Below are 15,000 nucleotides of genomic sequence, written 5' to 3' on the forward strand. Positions count from 1 at the left end.
TTGGATTTTAATAACACTTGTTAGTATAAATACACAGGTGATTCAGTATACAAAATCGCGCGCTCTCATTGGCTCGCTATCTCGGATTATCAGCCGATAATCACCTCGACGGACAAAATGGCTACCAGTAGTCGTTTTGCCACTGTGAAGATGATTTCGCGTTTAAATGTTTTTTTTTTTTCTCTCTTTTTTGAAATAATCACCTGTGTATGTATACTAAAATAATTATTCGTCTCAGGCTCAGTGATTATCGGTGAATATTCAACGATAACCACTTCGCCTGAGGCGAATAATTGTTAAGTAAGATCTGCTTTTCCCGCATATTCATAAACCGGGAAAAAATACCTTTGAATTAGTAGGCACCGTCCTTAAACACTTTTTTAGGTGCGCCTCAAACGCAGAAGGAAGTTTTACAGCGTATGTGCGGGCTTTTGTTCGTGAAAACAAAAAAGTTAGCGATAAAACCCGAAGTTTCGGCTTCATCTTGACGCCATTACCAAATGTTTTCTTTTCTGCCTGATTGAAAACATATCATGAGTACAAATAGTATGTACAATTATAAAATGACGTTTAAGATGCTAAGCGTGTAGGCAACGACACTTGTTTCAACGCATTAATGATCATAATATAGGAACCGCTACGAAACGTCTTCGAGGAATTCATAACATGGACAAACCAAATTTAACATCCTACTGAAATGCCGAGGGAAGATAGAATGCGTGATTTATGCCTGATCAAACTTGAATACAAAAGGGGACTCCTTTATTTTCGTACCTAACTGTTTTATTTGGGCAAAAATTCTTAACATCTTTTTATACTTGAATTTATTTTTTCGATTTATTTTTAACCTGTTTTTCACATTTTTCAACTACTCTATATTTTTAAGCATACGGAGAAAATAAATCTATATTTGATAATGGCGACAAGAGGAAGCCGAAACCTAACGCTTCATCATACTACTCCACTTTGCTTCTGATATCAATCGATAAGCCTCTTTCCTGGAAAAAACTTTCGTGGCTTCTTAGGTAAATTCGAGAACAATAATTACCTTGTGTAATTTAACTCTTTACATTTAATTCCGAAGTTAAGTACCCAATATCGTATAAACTCTTGTTCTTAATTAGGCCATCGTAGCTTGTCAAGTTCTATATAAAAAATGCGTTGGAATATAATGTTTATCACGGTGACCGCTGTTTGGGTTATTTTCTTAATTAAGTACCCAAGTCTTTGTCAATTCTGCTAATTGTCGTCGGTCACTTTGGGCATCAGAGACAGGTGGCTACGTTTCATCTTCAAGTACAGCTGAGAGTCGGACTTTGAATTAGAATATCTTAACTGCGATCCAGAATGCATCAAATCCATATCTTACTAACATTATTTTACTCAAAGATAAACGTTTTGGCTCTGCAAGGGAGCTCGGAGTGCCGTATATCAAGATCTGAAAGAGGAGTCGCCCTTCTGCATGCAGCTTACAGCTCCAAGGAAATACAGCACTTTTCTGACTGTGTTGACGAGTGTATCACCGATCTGCCATGCATTAGCATCAACTTTTGGTGGGACACCAGGAAATGTGATTTGAACTATAAAACAAAAGAGTACAGTTGTCGCGCTTGTTTCGTAGTTGAACCACACTCAACATACATGGGAATAGGGAAACCCCCTGGAAACCTAGGTAAGCTATTTAACTCCATTTCCAAATTGCTTTTTTTTTCGAGCTTGACTAAAAATATTCAAGCACATAACAGTCTTTCTTTAATTATTTTTGGAGACCAAAATTGGCTTCATTTCGTGTTAGTACATGCAATTGTTCCTAAGTTCTTTCCGACTCCAGGACATGTATGTAAAATGGACACCAAAAGCCTATTTTTCCCCCAATTCTGTTTGTTTTGTTTTTTTTTTCAAGGTTTCTCTTTCGAATATAAATTCTCTTGCCCGCGTTTGAACATAATACCATGCAGCTTCACAATATATATGATTTGAAAGAAATAGGGGTTCGCCAAACAATGAACTCCAGTGGTTAAAATTTGTCGATTTTGTACCTCAAAACTCGAAAGAAGGCACTTCAGTTACAAGTTATTTATCCTTCAAAGAAAAATTCAGGGTTTTTCTTGATCTGAAATATTTTCTTTCGAGACTACCGTGATTTAGTAGGTCATTAGAAACACCACGATATATTTGGTATCTAGAAAACAGTAGGGACTTTCGCCCTCGGAAAAGAGGCTAAGTGCTAACAGGAGCACATGCCCTATGAGTCAACCTTTGCTCGTATCTTTCTATTTTTAGAACGCCACGAGTTCTTCGGCTCTGCACACACTGTTTAGAATGGCCAATCAGAATAAAGTTATTGTGGAACAAAGACAAAAATAGCAAATAAAATGTACTCAAATTGTGCAAATTGATGTAAATTGTTGGAAATGTGAGTTTCCTGCTGAAGGATTAGTTCTAAAAATAGAAAGATACGCGCAAAGGTTGACTCAATTACATAATGCATTGGGAGGCTTCTAGTCTTGGGCTTCTGGTGCTAACAATTACATTTGCTCTGTAAAGGATACACCAAATCTTGCACCGCTTTGAAAAGGTTGGAACCTACTTTAAAGAGTGGAGGTTACGTCATTGATCCTGACGGTGAAGGAGGCTTTCCACCGTTTGATGTCACTTGTAACATGACTGACAAGAATGGAGTTGGCGTGACAGTCATCAGTCACGACAGTGAAAGCAGAACGCATGTCCAGGGATGTGAAAAAGCTGGTTGTTACTCACGTGACATTCAGTACACTGGAACAAGTCTGTCTCAGCTGGCGATGCTCACCAGAGTCTCCTCACACTGTGAACAGTTTATCAAGTACGAGTGTCACCATGCTCTGATTTTTCGCTACAAAGGTAAAAGAGGATGGTGGGTGTCACGTGACTCAAAACAGATGTTTTATTGGGATGGAGCATCTGGTCATTACAAGTGCGCATGTGGGATGACCAACTCATGCGCAGACTCTCGCTTTGGCTGTAACTGTGATAAGAATGACAATGTCTGGCGTGAAGACAGCGGTCTCCTCACCAACAAGACTCAGCTTCCAGTTTCGCAGCTCAGGTTTGGAGATACTGGAAAAATAGGGGAGGAAGGGTACCACACACTGGGAAAATTCAAATGCTATGGAACAGCATGATCTCAAGTGATCTTATTTCACGGTATCTAACACGGTCTAATGAAAACTGAGACAACCACGCAAAATGCTGATAAAATTGAATGAAACATACATAGTATATCCACATGCACGCACGCACGCACGCACGCACCCACAAAAATCACCAAAATAAAATTTATGGTTACTCCCGAACCTTCGCGGGTACTCTCCAAAAAAAAAAAAATTCGTACGCGCGCTGTTTGAAAGGAGACTACCACCAACTATGTATCAATACAAAGGTTAATAAATGCATAATCCGAAAAAATATAAGCGTTTTATTTATCTGTTTGTGAAGGAGAAGGAAGACGGTAAACAGTTAAATGACCGAGCGCCATTCCGTCGAATTAATCGGGTATCAAACGTGATCGCTGATGAAATGTAACTGCACAGTGTCAATCCCAAAGCATCCATCTTTCAAAATGTGAAGGCATTTTCCCGTACTCCCATTGGTTCTCTTTTTATAAGTATGTCAAGTTCAACTATTAAAAAAAATCGAAACGTGTTCAGTTCCGAAGCCGCCACGAGGGAAGTATTTGGTTTGACCAAAATTGCCCACACAATTTCGTTCCTAATGGTTCAATGAACATTTCAGCCAAATATCACGAAAATCCGTCTGTTCTACATACGCTATTAATTCATTTGAAGAGGATGCATCTCATCAAAACTCGTTGTGCATGTTTTCACCTTCAAAAGAAATTCAAGCCTGTCACGCCTTCTCTGAGAATTATGTCAACAACGGGTTCACAGTGTGAGCCGCCAGCCGCCAGGGAGTTCACAGCAAGCAAAATGGCGCTCCGCGGGAGAACATTAGTGTTTATCATAGTTAGCTTCCTCGCGCCTGCTTTCCAGTGGTAACAACTAATTAAGGGAAAAGAGCTGACTGCTTTCTCCACATCTTCTTGGGAAATCTTGGAAGGTTGATCAAACCACGAACCTTTATCGCCCTCCGCAAGATTTTTCCTCTTTTCGTTCAAAAAATCAGTTGTTTTTTTCTTCTTGGTTCCTGGCTTAGCTTTTGTCTTTATTCAAGGACTTTCCTCTTTTCTTGAGCGTTTCATGAGCCCCTCTTGAGATGACTTGAATGGGTTAGCTGAATCTTAGCTAATGGCTATAGATAGCTCAAGTTTCGTGCATTTCTCCACTATTTGTGGAAACTATGCATCTCATCTTCATCTAACAGTAACTTAAATTTTCTGGATAGTGTATCAGTTATTAAGTGTATATAAATATTCATAAAATCTGGAAAAGAAATTGAATAGTTTTGGAGTATTGAATGATTCTGCAGCTTATAGGTCTACCAGTTGGTTGTTTAATAGTAATACACGAGGCAGCAGGTAACCTAGTATCCTTTGTGGCTGTCTTAATTGGTGTTTTCAGAGGAATCCACCTTATAAGAAGGGGTTTCTCTCCACCAACTAAAACATTCATTAATCAGTAGGTAGTAGGGGGGAATATTATGGTATGGATGGTGAGTTGAGGGAAAATCATAGCCAAAAGTAAGGGTTAGTCTGTAAAATGAGGAAAAGAAATTCACAAAGCAAACTCTCAACCTCACAGTGGACTTAGCAAAACAAAACAAAACAAACTCAAATTTCAGAAACAGGCAGATAGTACATGCACAAGAAACTAAATTAAGTAAGAGGGATAAACAAATATTTGAACATGAAAATTATTCGTTCTTAATATTTAGCTCTTATTAACCGAGAAGGAGGTCTGTATGGGAGAATCTTGACCGAGGTCTGTACACACGACCGAGGTCAAGATTCTCCCATACAGACTAAGCTCGGTTAATAAGAAGTTTATTATATGGCAAACAAGAACAATTTAATTCGTTTAATGTAACTGCTTTGCACTAACTGACATTTTGCTTGCGAACGCCGATGAGTGGCGATGAGCTGAAGTTAATTCTGTCAAAGTTTGCTCGTCCTCCTCTCTTTTGTCATCATGCAGTTTGGCACTTCCATAAATAAATAGTGGTAGAAGAAAATACTCAATATTTTTGCATTTTAGTTTGCATCTTTTCACCGCAAAACATTACCGGTCTAGATGCCGCTCTAGATGGGAAAATCTAGACCGCGGTCAATATCGATTTCAGCCAATCAAATTCGTGAACTTGGTATTTCCCAGTCCTTGTGAGACAGAACCATATAATAAATAAGAATAATAAATATAAGAAAATCCCTACACGAAACCTTCGTACTTAAAAAAACACGGGAAAGGACAGCTCCAAAACCCAAAAAAATCCCAGTTGTATTCAATGAGGAAAATCCAAACAATCAGGCTCCGGTTGCTCGAAGCATTGTTAACTATGGTGTATCATTTCAAAAAAAAGAAAAATTATATTAAAATAAAGAAAAAAAAGATACCTGGTTACTTACATGGAAGAAAAAGCTGGCAAATATTTCCCTTCTTTCCAAAAATTTGCAGTCTCCCGTAAACGTCAGCCTTCCTTGTGAGAAAAGAATTCAAATGCGACCCGAACTGAAGACATGGCCTGGGTACGAGATGTGAGAAGGAGTGGATCTGGGAACCAGTATGACAAAACAACAAAACAAGGATCGTGGAATGCCCAAAGCAATTAGAAATACTATTACGAAATGGTCAAGAGCAAAACAAGGGGAAATGACCCAGAAAAAAAGGAAGCACAAGTTACATCATGTAGCTTTAGCATCTGATCCATGGTCTATTGCAGCAATAAAATCATTTGTTCTTTTCGATGAGCCCAGGAAAAAAAAAACTAGGAAAAATTCCATCAAGCATGTATAAATCATTCGTTCTTTGGATGGATCCTAGAAAAAAATCCAATCAGGTGTATAGATTATTCGTTCTTTTGGATAATGCCATCAGGTGTCAAAATCATTTGTTCTTTGGGTGGATCCAGGAAAAAATCGCATCAAGTGTAAACCTAAAACAACTGAAAAAGGTCATACCCCCAAGTAATCACATGAAAACATAAATAAATAAGTGAATAAAAATAAATAAAGTAAATATTATCTGAGGGTTTTTTTCCTGGCTCCATCTAAAAGAACGAACAGTCAGCAGTCTTTCTTCGAACAGTCTGCAACGTAAAATGGTTTTGTCTTAGACAACCCTGGGGCTCCTGCTTAAACTCTGACTTAGAGTTATGAACGGCTTCACTGCATGGCAGCTGGACTCATTTTCTCCCCAAGAACAGCGTCAAAGAAGTCCTAGAACGGGCGCAATAGACTAGTCTCTCCTCGTTTTAAAAATCCATTAGTTTTATTTAAATTCATAAGGCGTATAGTGATACACTACCACAAACTCTCTATGGATGGTACAATTAGCAAACGGAACTTGGGTTATTGAACGCGGGCACGCGACTCATTACTGATACCGCCATGTAACACTCGTTTCATGAGAAACTCAGTAACTCACAGAGGAGCTGTATTTTGGAATAGTATGACGAGTGAACATAGCCTGTGACTTTGTTACAATGCTCTTATAGCCAATTTTAATGATTATAGTTTTAAGGAGACACCCACGTCGATTTGTGTCTCTAGATTTGAGGACTTTGTTTATATGTGTAAGATTGTTAATTAAGTTTATTGTACTTTTATAAGTTTAGCCGCAAACATCCCCCAATCTTCACAGCTTCAATACTTATCGTTTCCAAATAAGCAAGGCTATCTAACAAACCCCACGTGAAAATCAGATAGAAGGAAATAATGCTGTCTTCATATCGTAAAAATATATTAGAAATATGCATGTATACTTCATTTTATAAAAAAAATGAACTACGGGTATCAGATTTCCAGCATATGGTCAAGGAACGCGTCAGCAATAAAGCAAGCTGAAAACATTTTTGGAGCTCTGAGAAAAAAATGGACGACAAAAGCCGTTTTGGATCGGAATAGACCGAGAGAGGAATCGGTGCTTTAGTCAACAATACTACCACCGGGAACACGATGGAGTTTTTAATAAAAGAATTATTCTACTCGGGATTGCTGAATACAAAATGATTATAACCAACTCAGCGCTACGCGCCTCGTTGGTTATCTAGAGCTTCATATCCAGGGCGTCCTCTTAGAAATTTTGCAAGGTAACGTACCGTGCCGTGAATAAAGAAATGAACTAGGAGTAGCAGTAGTTTTACTGCCTAAACGAGTGTATCAACGATCCGCCATGCATAAGCATTCACATTTTGGACCAGTGACCGTCAAGCGGCCACGCCCCTTAGGCGCAGACCGGTGCAAAAACCAAACGTACTTCATGGTAATCGTGAAAGTCTTGATTGCCTTAGATCTTCCGCTAATCAAGAAACGGAACTGCTACATGGCCGCAGGGAAAAAGCGCGTCTTACATTTCAATTGATTACTGTAGATTTTTCTGCGGGAAGAAAATATACTGAACAAGGCAGAAATCTGGTCCTTGGCGGCTTCGTCTTTATTTAGTGAATGAAACTCACAAATTTCAGCTGCCCTGAATCACCGCTGTATTTACATGACGTAAGTCTCTACACTGGATTCTTTTTACTTATCTCAAGAGCGTGCCATCAGGTCAGTGTTCTGTGTAACAACACGTTTACGGCTTGGACCATTTCCCAGTGTTGCAGGATTGCAAGTTAGCGCTGCAACGGGGTCGGTCTTGTTGCCCCTTTTAAAACCCAAAAAAAAATGTACTTTCGATCACACTAAAAAGATGGGCATGTTGTGGCGCCATATTATTTCGCAAAATAATCAAAGCATAAGGACTTTCCATTGGTTCAAACCAAGTCTACATTACATTATGCTACAACCTCGAGTTCAATCGAGAAAGTTTCTGCCTCTAGATCAGGTCGCTAACGCCTTGCAAGTCTCGCGTCATCGCCCCGTTTTCTCGTTGTCAATCTTTATCACGCCGTGATGGTTTAAAGCAAGAGAAAATAAAGAGGGAAAAGAGGGCATCCGGCATACTTGTCCTTTTCCATAGGTAAGATTCTCAAATTATTTTTAGATCAATTCCCACGCAAATTCTCCCACGCTGTACTGATCCCAAAAAGATTAGGCAACAGCCTAAACTGTCTTCCTCATGGATAGCCCACACTCAGACAACACATTCCCATCATATGATTGACTTTTGCCTAATCTCCATGGTATCTGTATAGCGTGGGAGTCGGTCTAAAAATAACTTGAGACATATTACCTATGGAAAAGGGCAAGTATGGGGGATGCCCTGTTTTCTCCCCTTGTTTTTTCTTGTTTAAAGGTGATGCATCTCAGACATTCCGGCTGGGCATCTAAATTGCTGTACGTTCTCCACCACACACGACTCATCCCATATTGACTTTCACTGGCCTCTCTGCGGTAGTGGTTACAACGGTGTGGACGACTTCTTAAAAAACACTTGCCTCCGACTGTGGTTTTATGTCACTTGTCTGGAACTTCTGAGGTCGAAGGGTTCCTGCTCCACTTGCTGTAGCCTGGGAGAATTCCTCTGTAATATAACACGTCTTCAACGACTTTACTCTGCCAAAAGAAGTTTGTGACGTGTTAGTTTCTACTAAAGAAACTGCGGTGCTGGGTAGGTTGGGAGTGAAACACGAAAAGTTTTAAACAAGTTGATAAAGTAAACTTACCTTCGTAAAGCCCCGTGCAAATGGACGCACCATTGTTGGCCAACATTGTTCCAACATTGTTGGGTGTTACATGTTGCGTCCGTTTGCGCACCCTGTTTCATGTTGTTGGGAGTTGTTGCTACAAGTTTGGAAACTGGTCAAACATTTCAGCCAACAACTTTGTTCCGTGATCGCTGAGGCGCAGCGCAACGATGTTGGATGCGTTTGCACAGCTCTTACAACATTGTCGGGGCCACGCACGCGCATTAGATACGATCTCCATGGAGATAGCAACGCATTTAACACGTTGAAAACAAGATGGCAGACGGATTTTTTAAGTTCACAAAGTCTTATGGGTCGTATCCTTCCCATCTTTACATTGTTGGGAGTTGTTGAGTCCCTTTGCACACAACTGCCAACAACATCCAACGTCTGCAGAACCACAGAACTAACAACTAGCAACAATGTTGGGAGTTGTTGAGTCCGTTTGCACGGAGCTTAAGGAGAATTTGCGAGCTGACGTTTAGAGCTTTAGCCCTTCGAGCCCTTTACAGCGAATGACGAAGGGCTAACGCTCGAAACGTCAGCTCGCAAATTCTTCTTACGGAGGTAAATTTATACCTTTACCAACTCGATTGAAAGTCCTTGACTGTCCTAAAAATATACCTCAAGCCGTCAAGAAAAGTTAACAAACGGTTAACTCTTGACAATAAAAGAGGTTTTGAACACAACCTTCACGTTTAATTCACTACTCAAATCAAAGTTGCCTGTATAGAAAGCGAACCCAGGAGAAAGATGAGTCCGAAGAGATTTTTTCGTATTCTGGTCGCTAGAAGATTGGAGCGAGAGGTTTTTTCTGAGGCAAAGTTTTGCTCGACCAGAATGCGCAATACGTCTCCTTGCTACGCAGGCTAAAATCAAAGTTGCTGTTGGTCTGCTGAAAAACGAAATGGCGGTAGGGTAAAGGTCCCCTGCCATGTTCAAGAGCCTTTTCATTGAAAACTCTTTAGATGGAACGCAGGCGCCACTCTGCGTGACTCGCGGAACTGAACCCAAGTCGAACTACAGCGGAACCAGGATCGAACACCCTTCAGGACTGAGTACACGAAAAGAAGATCCTGTGTATCAGATACAGAACTGAGTACACGAAGACATGAAGTTCAGAAAGTAACAACGTTTTGACATCTTGTCACAGATCTGGAACATCCAGGTCTAAGCACTGATTTTAAAACGGTTAATAGCTTGGCTTGTTACTCAAAGGGATATCGGTGGTAGCGTAAAACAAAAAGAACTGGTTCAAGTCTCCCACTTTAATTTCCTGAACCTTCCCTTTGCTTTCATCTTTAGAAAGCAGTTTTTTCCTGTGATTTCACTCAGTGCAAAGGGAAGGTGGTCTCCGTGGTGCTCTCTAATGCTATAAAAACAAAGCCCACAGTTTTGGATATAACAATAGTCAGACACGATCACGAGGCTCTATGGTAAACCTGTAGATCGTTCAATGTTCTCCTAGTCTCGTAATTAGGTAGGCGAATTAAAAGTAAAAGTTAGATATCTAACCCTTAAACCTCGTAGTAATGTTACATCGAACGTGTACGATTGTGACATGCACGACTGCGTTTTCTCTCGCTTGGCGGCGGCTGCATGTATTTCAGTTCACCACATTTTGATTGGCTCGTTTGATTTTCTACGTCCACAGTGACTGGATAAATTATATTGCTTTTAAAACCGCTGTTAACCGATCTACAAAAGCTTCTTCAATGCCTAAATGAAGATCACCGAGCACTGTAATTGTTATTAACTGCTGCTACCCAACCTCGGTTAAATTGACATCTACTGCAGAGTAAGACTGGGAGAGAAGGCGCTTGGTGACATCATCTAGGTCTGAAAATAGAATCAAGAATTTGGCCTGAATCAACACTTTACCGATGTTCTTTTTGAACAAATTTTCGTCATTCCATCTGATCTCAAGGCCCTTTGAAATGAATCCCTTCATTTCAATTATATCCAACAACTTGTGCCAGTTGCATCCCAATTTGAGATAATGGTATCCACTCCGCTTCGAGAGGTTTTTCCTAAAATTCTTCCTGAAACCATTATTTGATTTGATTTGAGCTAATTTCTGTAGCGTCCCAAAAAAGCTCGTATACTGCATGTAAAAATTGAATACAACATCTGACTACTGATGACGCAAAAACCACGAAAACTAACAAAAAAATGTTACTCGATTAATTGCCCTCTGTCGGAGGTAGGATTCCTCATTGAGCGCCTTAGTGCTAACATCGTCAAAATCTGAGAGGGCTGGAAACTTACCATTCACATCCAGAGTAGAGATAGTGCCCATTTCTACGTAGGTTTCTGTAATAACTGAACATGGCATCGGAAGGCCTTTTAGAACTGTAGTCTCACCAAAGGAATCGCCCGGGTGCAATTTGCCGATCAATACAGACTTCATACACTGTTCCTAACGAGTCCAAAGTAATAGTCTTAGGAGAAAGCAAATTAATGCACGACGTGTCTTTCGTTGTTACCACCTAGGTTGGACTCGAAAACCTGTTTATAGCGAGTGCAAAATAGGGTTCCCCAGACGCGGGATGGAGCATGAAAATAAAGCGAGTGCCGGATCGCGATGTGGGCAGAATTGAAAACTGAAATTCAAACTTAGCAATGAATGTGTGGTTTGAACGTGAGGAGGAACTTTTTTCGGCTGTGTCACTAGAAAGGTTCGGGATGGATATTCTTAGCGGGTTGGGGTGGCCAGATAAAGCCAAAAAAGGGGACGCGAGGTTGCCGAATTCACATACCACTTTTGGACCTGACTTCACTTTTAAGAGGACTGGGAGGTAAATATATTCTTATCAGTAAACGTGCGAAAATTTAATATAAGTTTGACTTGATGGAAACAGCGAAAGGAAACACAACGTGAAGTTAAACACTCACCTTTTTTCCGTTTGGAAAAGTGCACGCAACATTAATGCGTCGTCGACGAAGGCATTCTCCTTTCTTTATAAAACCAATCACATCACATCGCTCGCCTTCATTAACAAGTACTGAATCAACAAATATCACACAAACAGAATCAGTTTTTTGATACAAAACAATCTGCGCTTAAAGCAGGCATAAGATACCAACATTGAAAAAAATATATCCGCTTAATTGCACTAGTATAAACTACAAAAATGAAGAATGTTTTCCGCGGGTTCTAATTGGTTGATTCTGAGGTGATTACCAAGTGGAATTCACCTCCAACCAGATAAAGAGAAACAAAATGGCTTCCCGTACCGTTTTGGTGAGTAAGTTTTAGGTTCAATAGTTATTCAGCTTGTGTGGTACGAACTAAACAATTGTACACTTCATTGTCGAAGGAAACGGTGAATAAAAACTGTTGTTACAGCTTCACCAAAATTGCGCTGCAACTACTACTTCAAAGCTCGATTTCCTAAAATAAATCACATAAATTACACACGTCAGAGGGTGCTGCCAATAGTATATATGCATCATTGCGAATGACACGGACCATAATATCAAGTGCCACGACCCCATTAAACTACTTGATAGTGAAAACTACACACAACAAGAATACTCAGCATGAGAATACTCAGTCGCAAGACAACTAGAAAATGACATGGAATGGTGGGAACACAACGGAACTTAACGAGAAGACGACGAGAGCGCACGAGAGAAAAAACGAAAAGTCACCAAAAGAAAACGGTGAGAATCGACGGTGAAACATCGAGCTCATACGACGTACATTCTGCCACATCGTGATTAGGAATACCTTGACCAGGTGCGAACTTCCTCCATTTAATAATCCCGGCAATCTTCTTTAGTGACAACAGAGGCCAGCTATGGAAAAGCTTACACATTTTGGCTAAAGAGAGTTTCTGCTCCTCCTCGAGGGAACGAATTATCTATTACGAAAAAAAAAACCACTATTTTAAGACGAGTGTTTGTGGGAAATACATGCATTGCATGTATCAGTGGTTTTCAGTTGCACTAGTTTCCAATTTAAAAGGTATATGATGCACAATATATGACACTTTCATGTATTTCAACTGCGGAAACTGAAATGCACGAGAGCGGCAGATCACCGCAGTTACAGCAGCGACTTAAAACGTAGACTGCTAGCAGTCCCTTCTCAGTAAGTAGAGCCGTCCTCTTTAGTGACGCAAGCGAGCCGAAAGAAGAATGGGGAGAGAGCGATAAGACATCAAAACATCTCGCTCTCACCCTATTCTCCCCTCGGTTGTTCGGCTTGCTTGCGTGACTGACGCGGAGTTACAGTCGATCCCAATCTGACTCCGAGTGTTTTTCTCCGGATACTTCCCTCACCAAAATCAAGAGTGAATTAGATAAGAGTGTTGTTATGGCAGGGGTGGGCTCCCCAGCACAGTAACAAACGAGTCTCTTTTTAGAATACCCCTTCCCGCGAAAATCAGTTGTCATGTCGTTGAAAAAAACATGGCAGAGGCAGACACGCGTGACACGGCTTCTTCTGATTGATTAAAATTGGCTGCCCCTTGTTTGTTTCGCGCGCAAAGTGTATCTAAAAATAAATCCATTAGTGACTTTGCTGGGGGAAGGACGGAAAGTGATACATCCACACTCTTATCTAATTCACTCTTGCCGAAATCGATTCTCAATCAATTACATCTGGCTGCGAGCACATACCCTCGATAGGAACAACCTCTGGTATCCTTTCACTTAAGTTGGCAAATGTTAATGTTAAAATTTTAAAGGATAAAAACTCTACCTGAATAACTCTCTCATAGTCATTCTTAGATATCTTCAAAAACTCGCATGGTTCCAAAGAAACAACAGAAAGGACTCTGGAAGCAAACACAAATACTGTTATCAAAGTCATGCAAAATACACGGCATCACTACAGAGGGCCTTCCTTGGAATGGTCCGTATTCCATTCAAACTTTTGCTTGGGTTGCCTTGTTCACGATATTTAATTCCAAAGTTCTCTCCTGCTTTTTATAAATGCTTTATACTCTCAAATGTTTTCTTCACACTCTGGTCTCTCGCTCCCCCCGTTCACCACAATCTTAACGGGGCATGGGTTAGCTTCAAGTTTGAAATCGCCGGAAGAAAGCACTTTAGTTTCTTTACTAGTAGTTTGATGCTGACTGTGTTTTTTTAGATGTTGCTTTCAAGTTCATCAGTCAAAATCATAAATAACCTGCGACAGTGAAAGACAGCAACAACAACCACAACTGTTACTAAGGACTGGCTTTAACTGTGTTGCTTCTTTAGCCAAGAAACCAACCTCATTCCCAGGGTCTCTCTTCTCTGAGAAGAGAGACCCTGGGAACGAGGTTGCCAAAAACCACATGGCTATCTGCGGCCTTTCCCTACATCTAGGTACGACGGAAAGCCGCAAGAATCTGGAACAAAAATTCATCTTTCAAATCGGCACCCTTAATCCTCACGGTATTAACGAACGCTTTTCATTTAACTAATATATTCCTATTTTTCACGTTGCCATGTTACCACCAATAGCGTAGCTCCTACTCTACTATAAAAACTACACGTAACCCATAATCCCTCGATTCGCTCTGACGAAGGGCTAACGCTCGAAACGTCAGCTTTTAGAATCTCTGTACGGTGGCCAATTTACATTATCAACTCCGTTGATAAAACCAAATTTTTGTATGCCAAGAAACATGCTCCTTACAGTCTCACTAGATACACTCATGATCAGAAGCTATATCTATTTAATAGTTTTACTAAATATAAAAACGTTTTACCAGAATGCAACAAACTTTGTTTATCAAACTAGTCTTTGAAATTAACCTTGAATTTGCTTCTCCTCTTTCATCCTTGCCAAGCTTTCCAAAACACTGACCAATGGTGAGCTAACAAAATAATAGCAAACATTATTGAGTGAAGTACGATCGTCTGGCTGAGGGTATTCCAGAGGAGGAATGCAGGGTTTTTGCTTGTGGCCGGAGGCTGGAGGCTGGAAGTTTCATCCTGTCATTTCCCATTCCATGTCCGGTACTTTGATGCCAATATTTGAGGGGTTTTTTTATTTTTTACTATTACAATTTTTTCTTTACTCACTCTTTAAGGAGAATTTGAGTGAACTCCAGCCTTGCCTGGGAAGCTGATTCTTGGGTTCAGAAACACTGGAAACATCATTTCTGAGGGTTCTATTTTAAAAATTATCCGGAGGGCGGGTAGCCCATGCCTTTGGCAATTGCAAGTCACCTTACCCAATACAGTATCAAGAAATGTCACATCTGGTGATTTCAGAAATACATC

The 15,000-nt window shown here is 40.3% G+C and overlaps 2 protein-coding genes across 2 annotated transcripts in view; one reads left to right on the plus strand and one right to left on the minus strand.

Annotated features, from left to right (window-relative positions):
- Positions 1–4,100, plus strand: part of LOC138019093 (contactin-associated protein 1-like) — a 5,847-nt gene extending 1,747 nt beyond the window's left edge. The window contains exons 1-2 of the mRNA XM_068865764.1: positions 1–1,672; positions 2,548–4,100. The exon at positions 1–1,672 is cut by the window's left edge and continues 1,747 nt beyond it. Of these exons, the coding sequence (XP_068721865.1) occupies positions 1,348–1,672; positions 2,548–3,161 (939 nt within the window). The 5' untranslated portion in view covers positions 1–1,347 and the 3' untranslated portion in view covers positions 3,162–4,100. The remainder of the gene's footprint in view (positions 1,673–2,547) is intronic.
- A 2,300-nt stretch (positions 4,101–6,400) lies between these two features.
- Positions 6,401–15,000, minus strand: part of LOC138019090 (cyclic nucleotide-binding domain-containing protein 1-like) — a 19,748-nt gene continuing 11,148 nt past the window's right edge. The window contains exons 8-14 of the mRNA XM_068865758.1: positions 14,530–14,591; positions 13,484–13,559; positions 12,509–12,641; positions 11,671–11,780; positions 11,044–11,194; positions 10,547–10,614; positions 6,401–8,644 (exon numbers count right to left, since the gene is read on the minus strand). Coding sequence (XP_068721859.1) covers positions 8,546–8,644; positions 10,547–10,614; positions 11,044–11,194; positions 11,671–11,780; positions 12,509–12,641; positions 13,484–13,559; positions 14,530–14,591 — 699 coding nt within the window. The 3' untranslated portion in view covers positions 6,401–8,545. The remainder of the gene's footprint in view (positions 8,645–10,546; positions 10,615–11,043; positions 11,195–11,670; positions 11,781–12,508; positions 12,642–13,483; positions 13,560–14,529; positions 14,592–15,000) is intronic.

Source organism: Montipora capricornis, chromosome 10 (assembly GCF_036669925.1).
Source record: "Montipora capricornis isolate CH-2021 chromosome 10, ASM3666992v2, whole genome shotgun sequence".
Lineage (NCBI taxonomy): Eukaryota > Metazoa > Cnidaria > Anthozoa > Scleractinia > Acroporidae > Montipora > Montipora capricornis.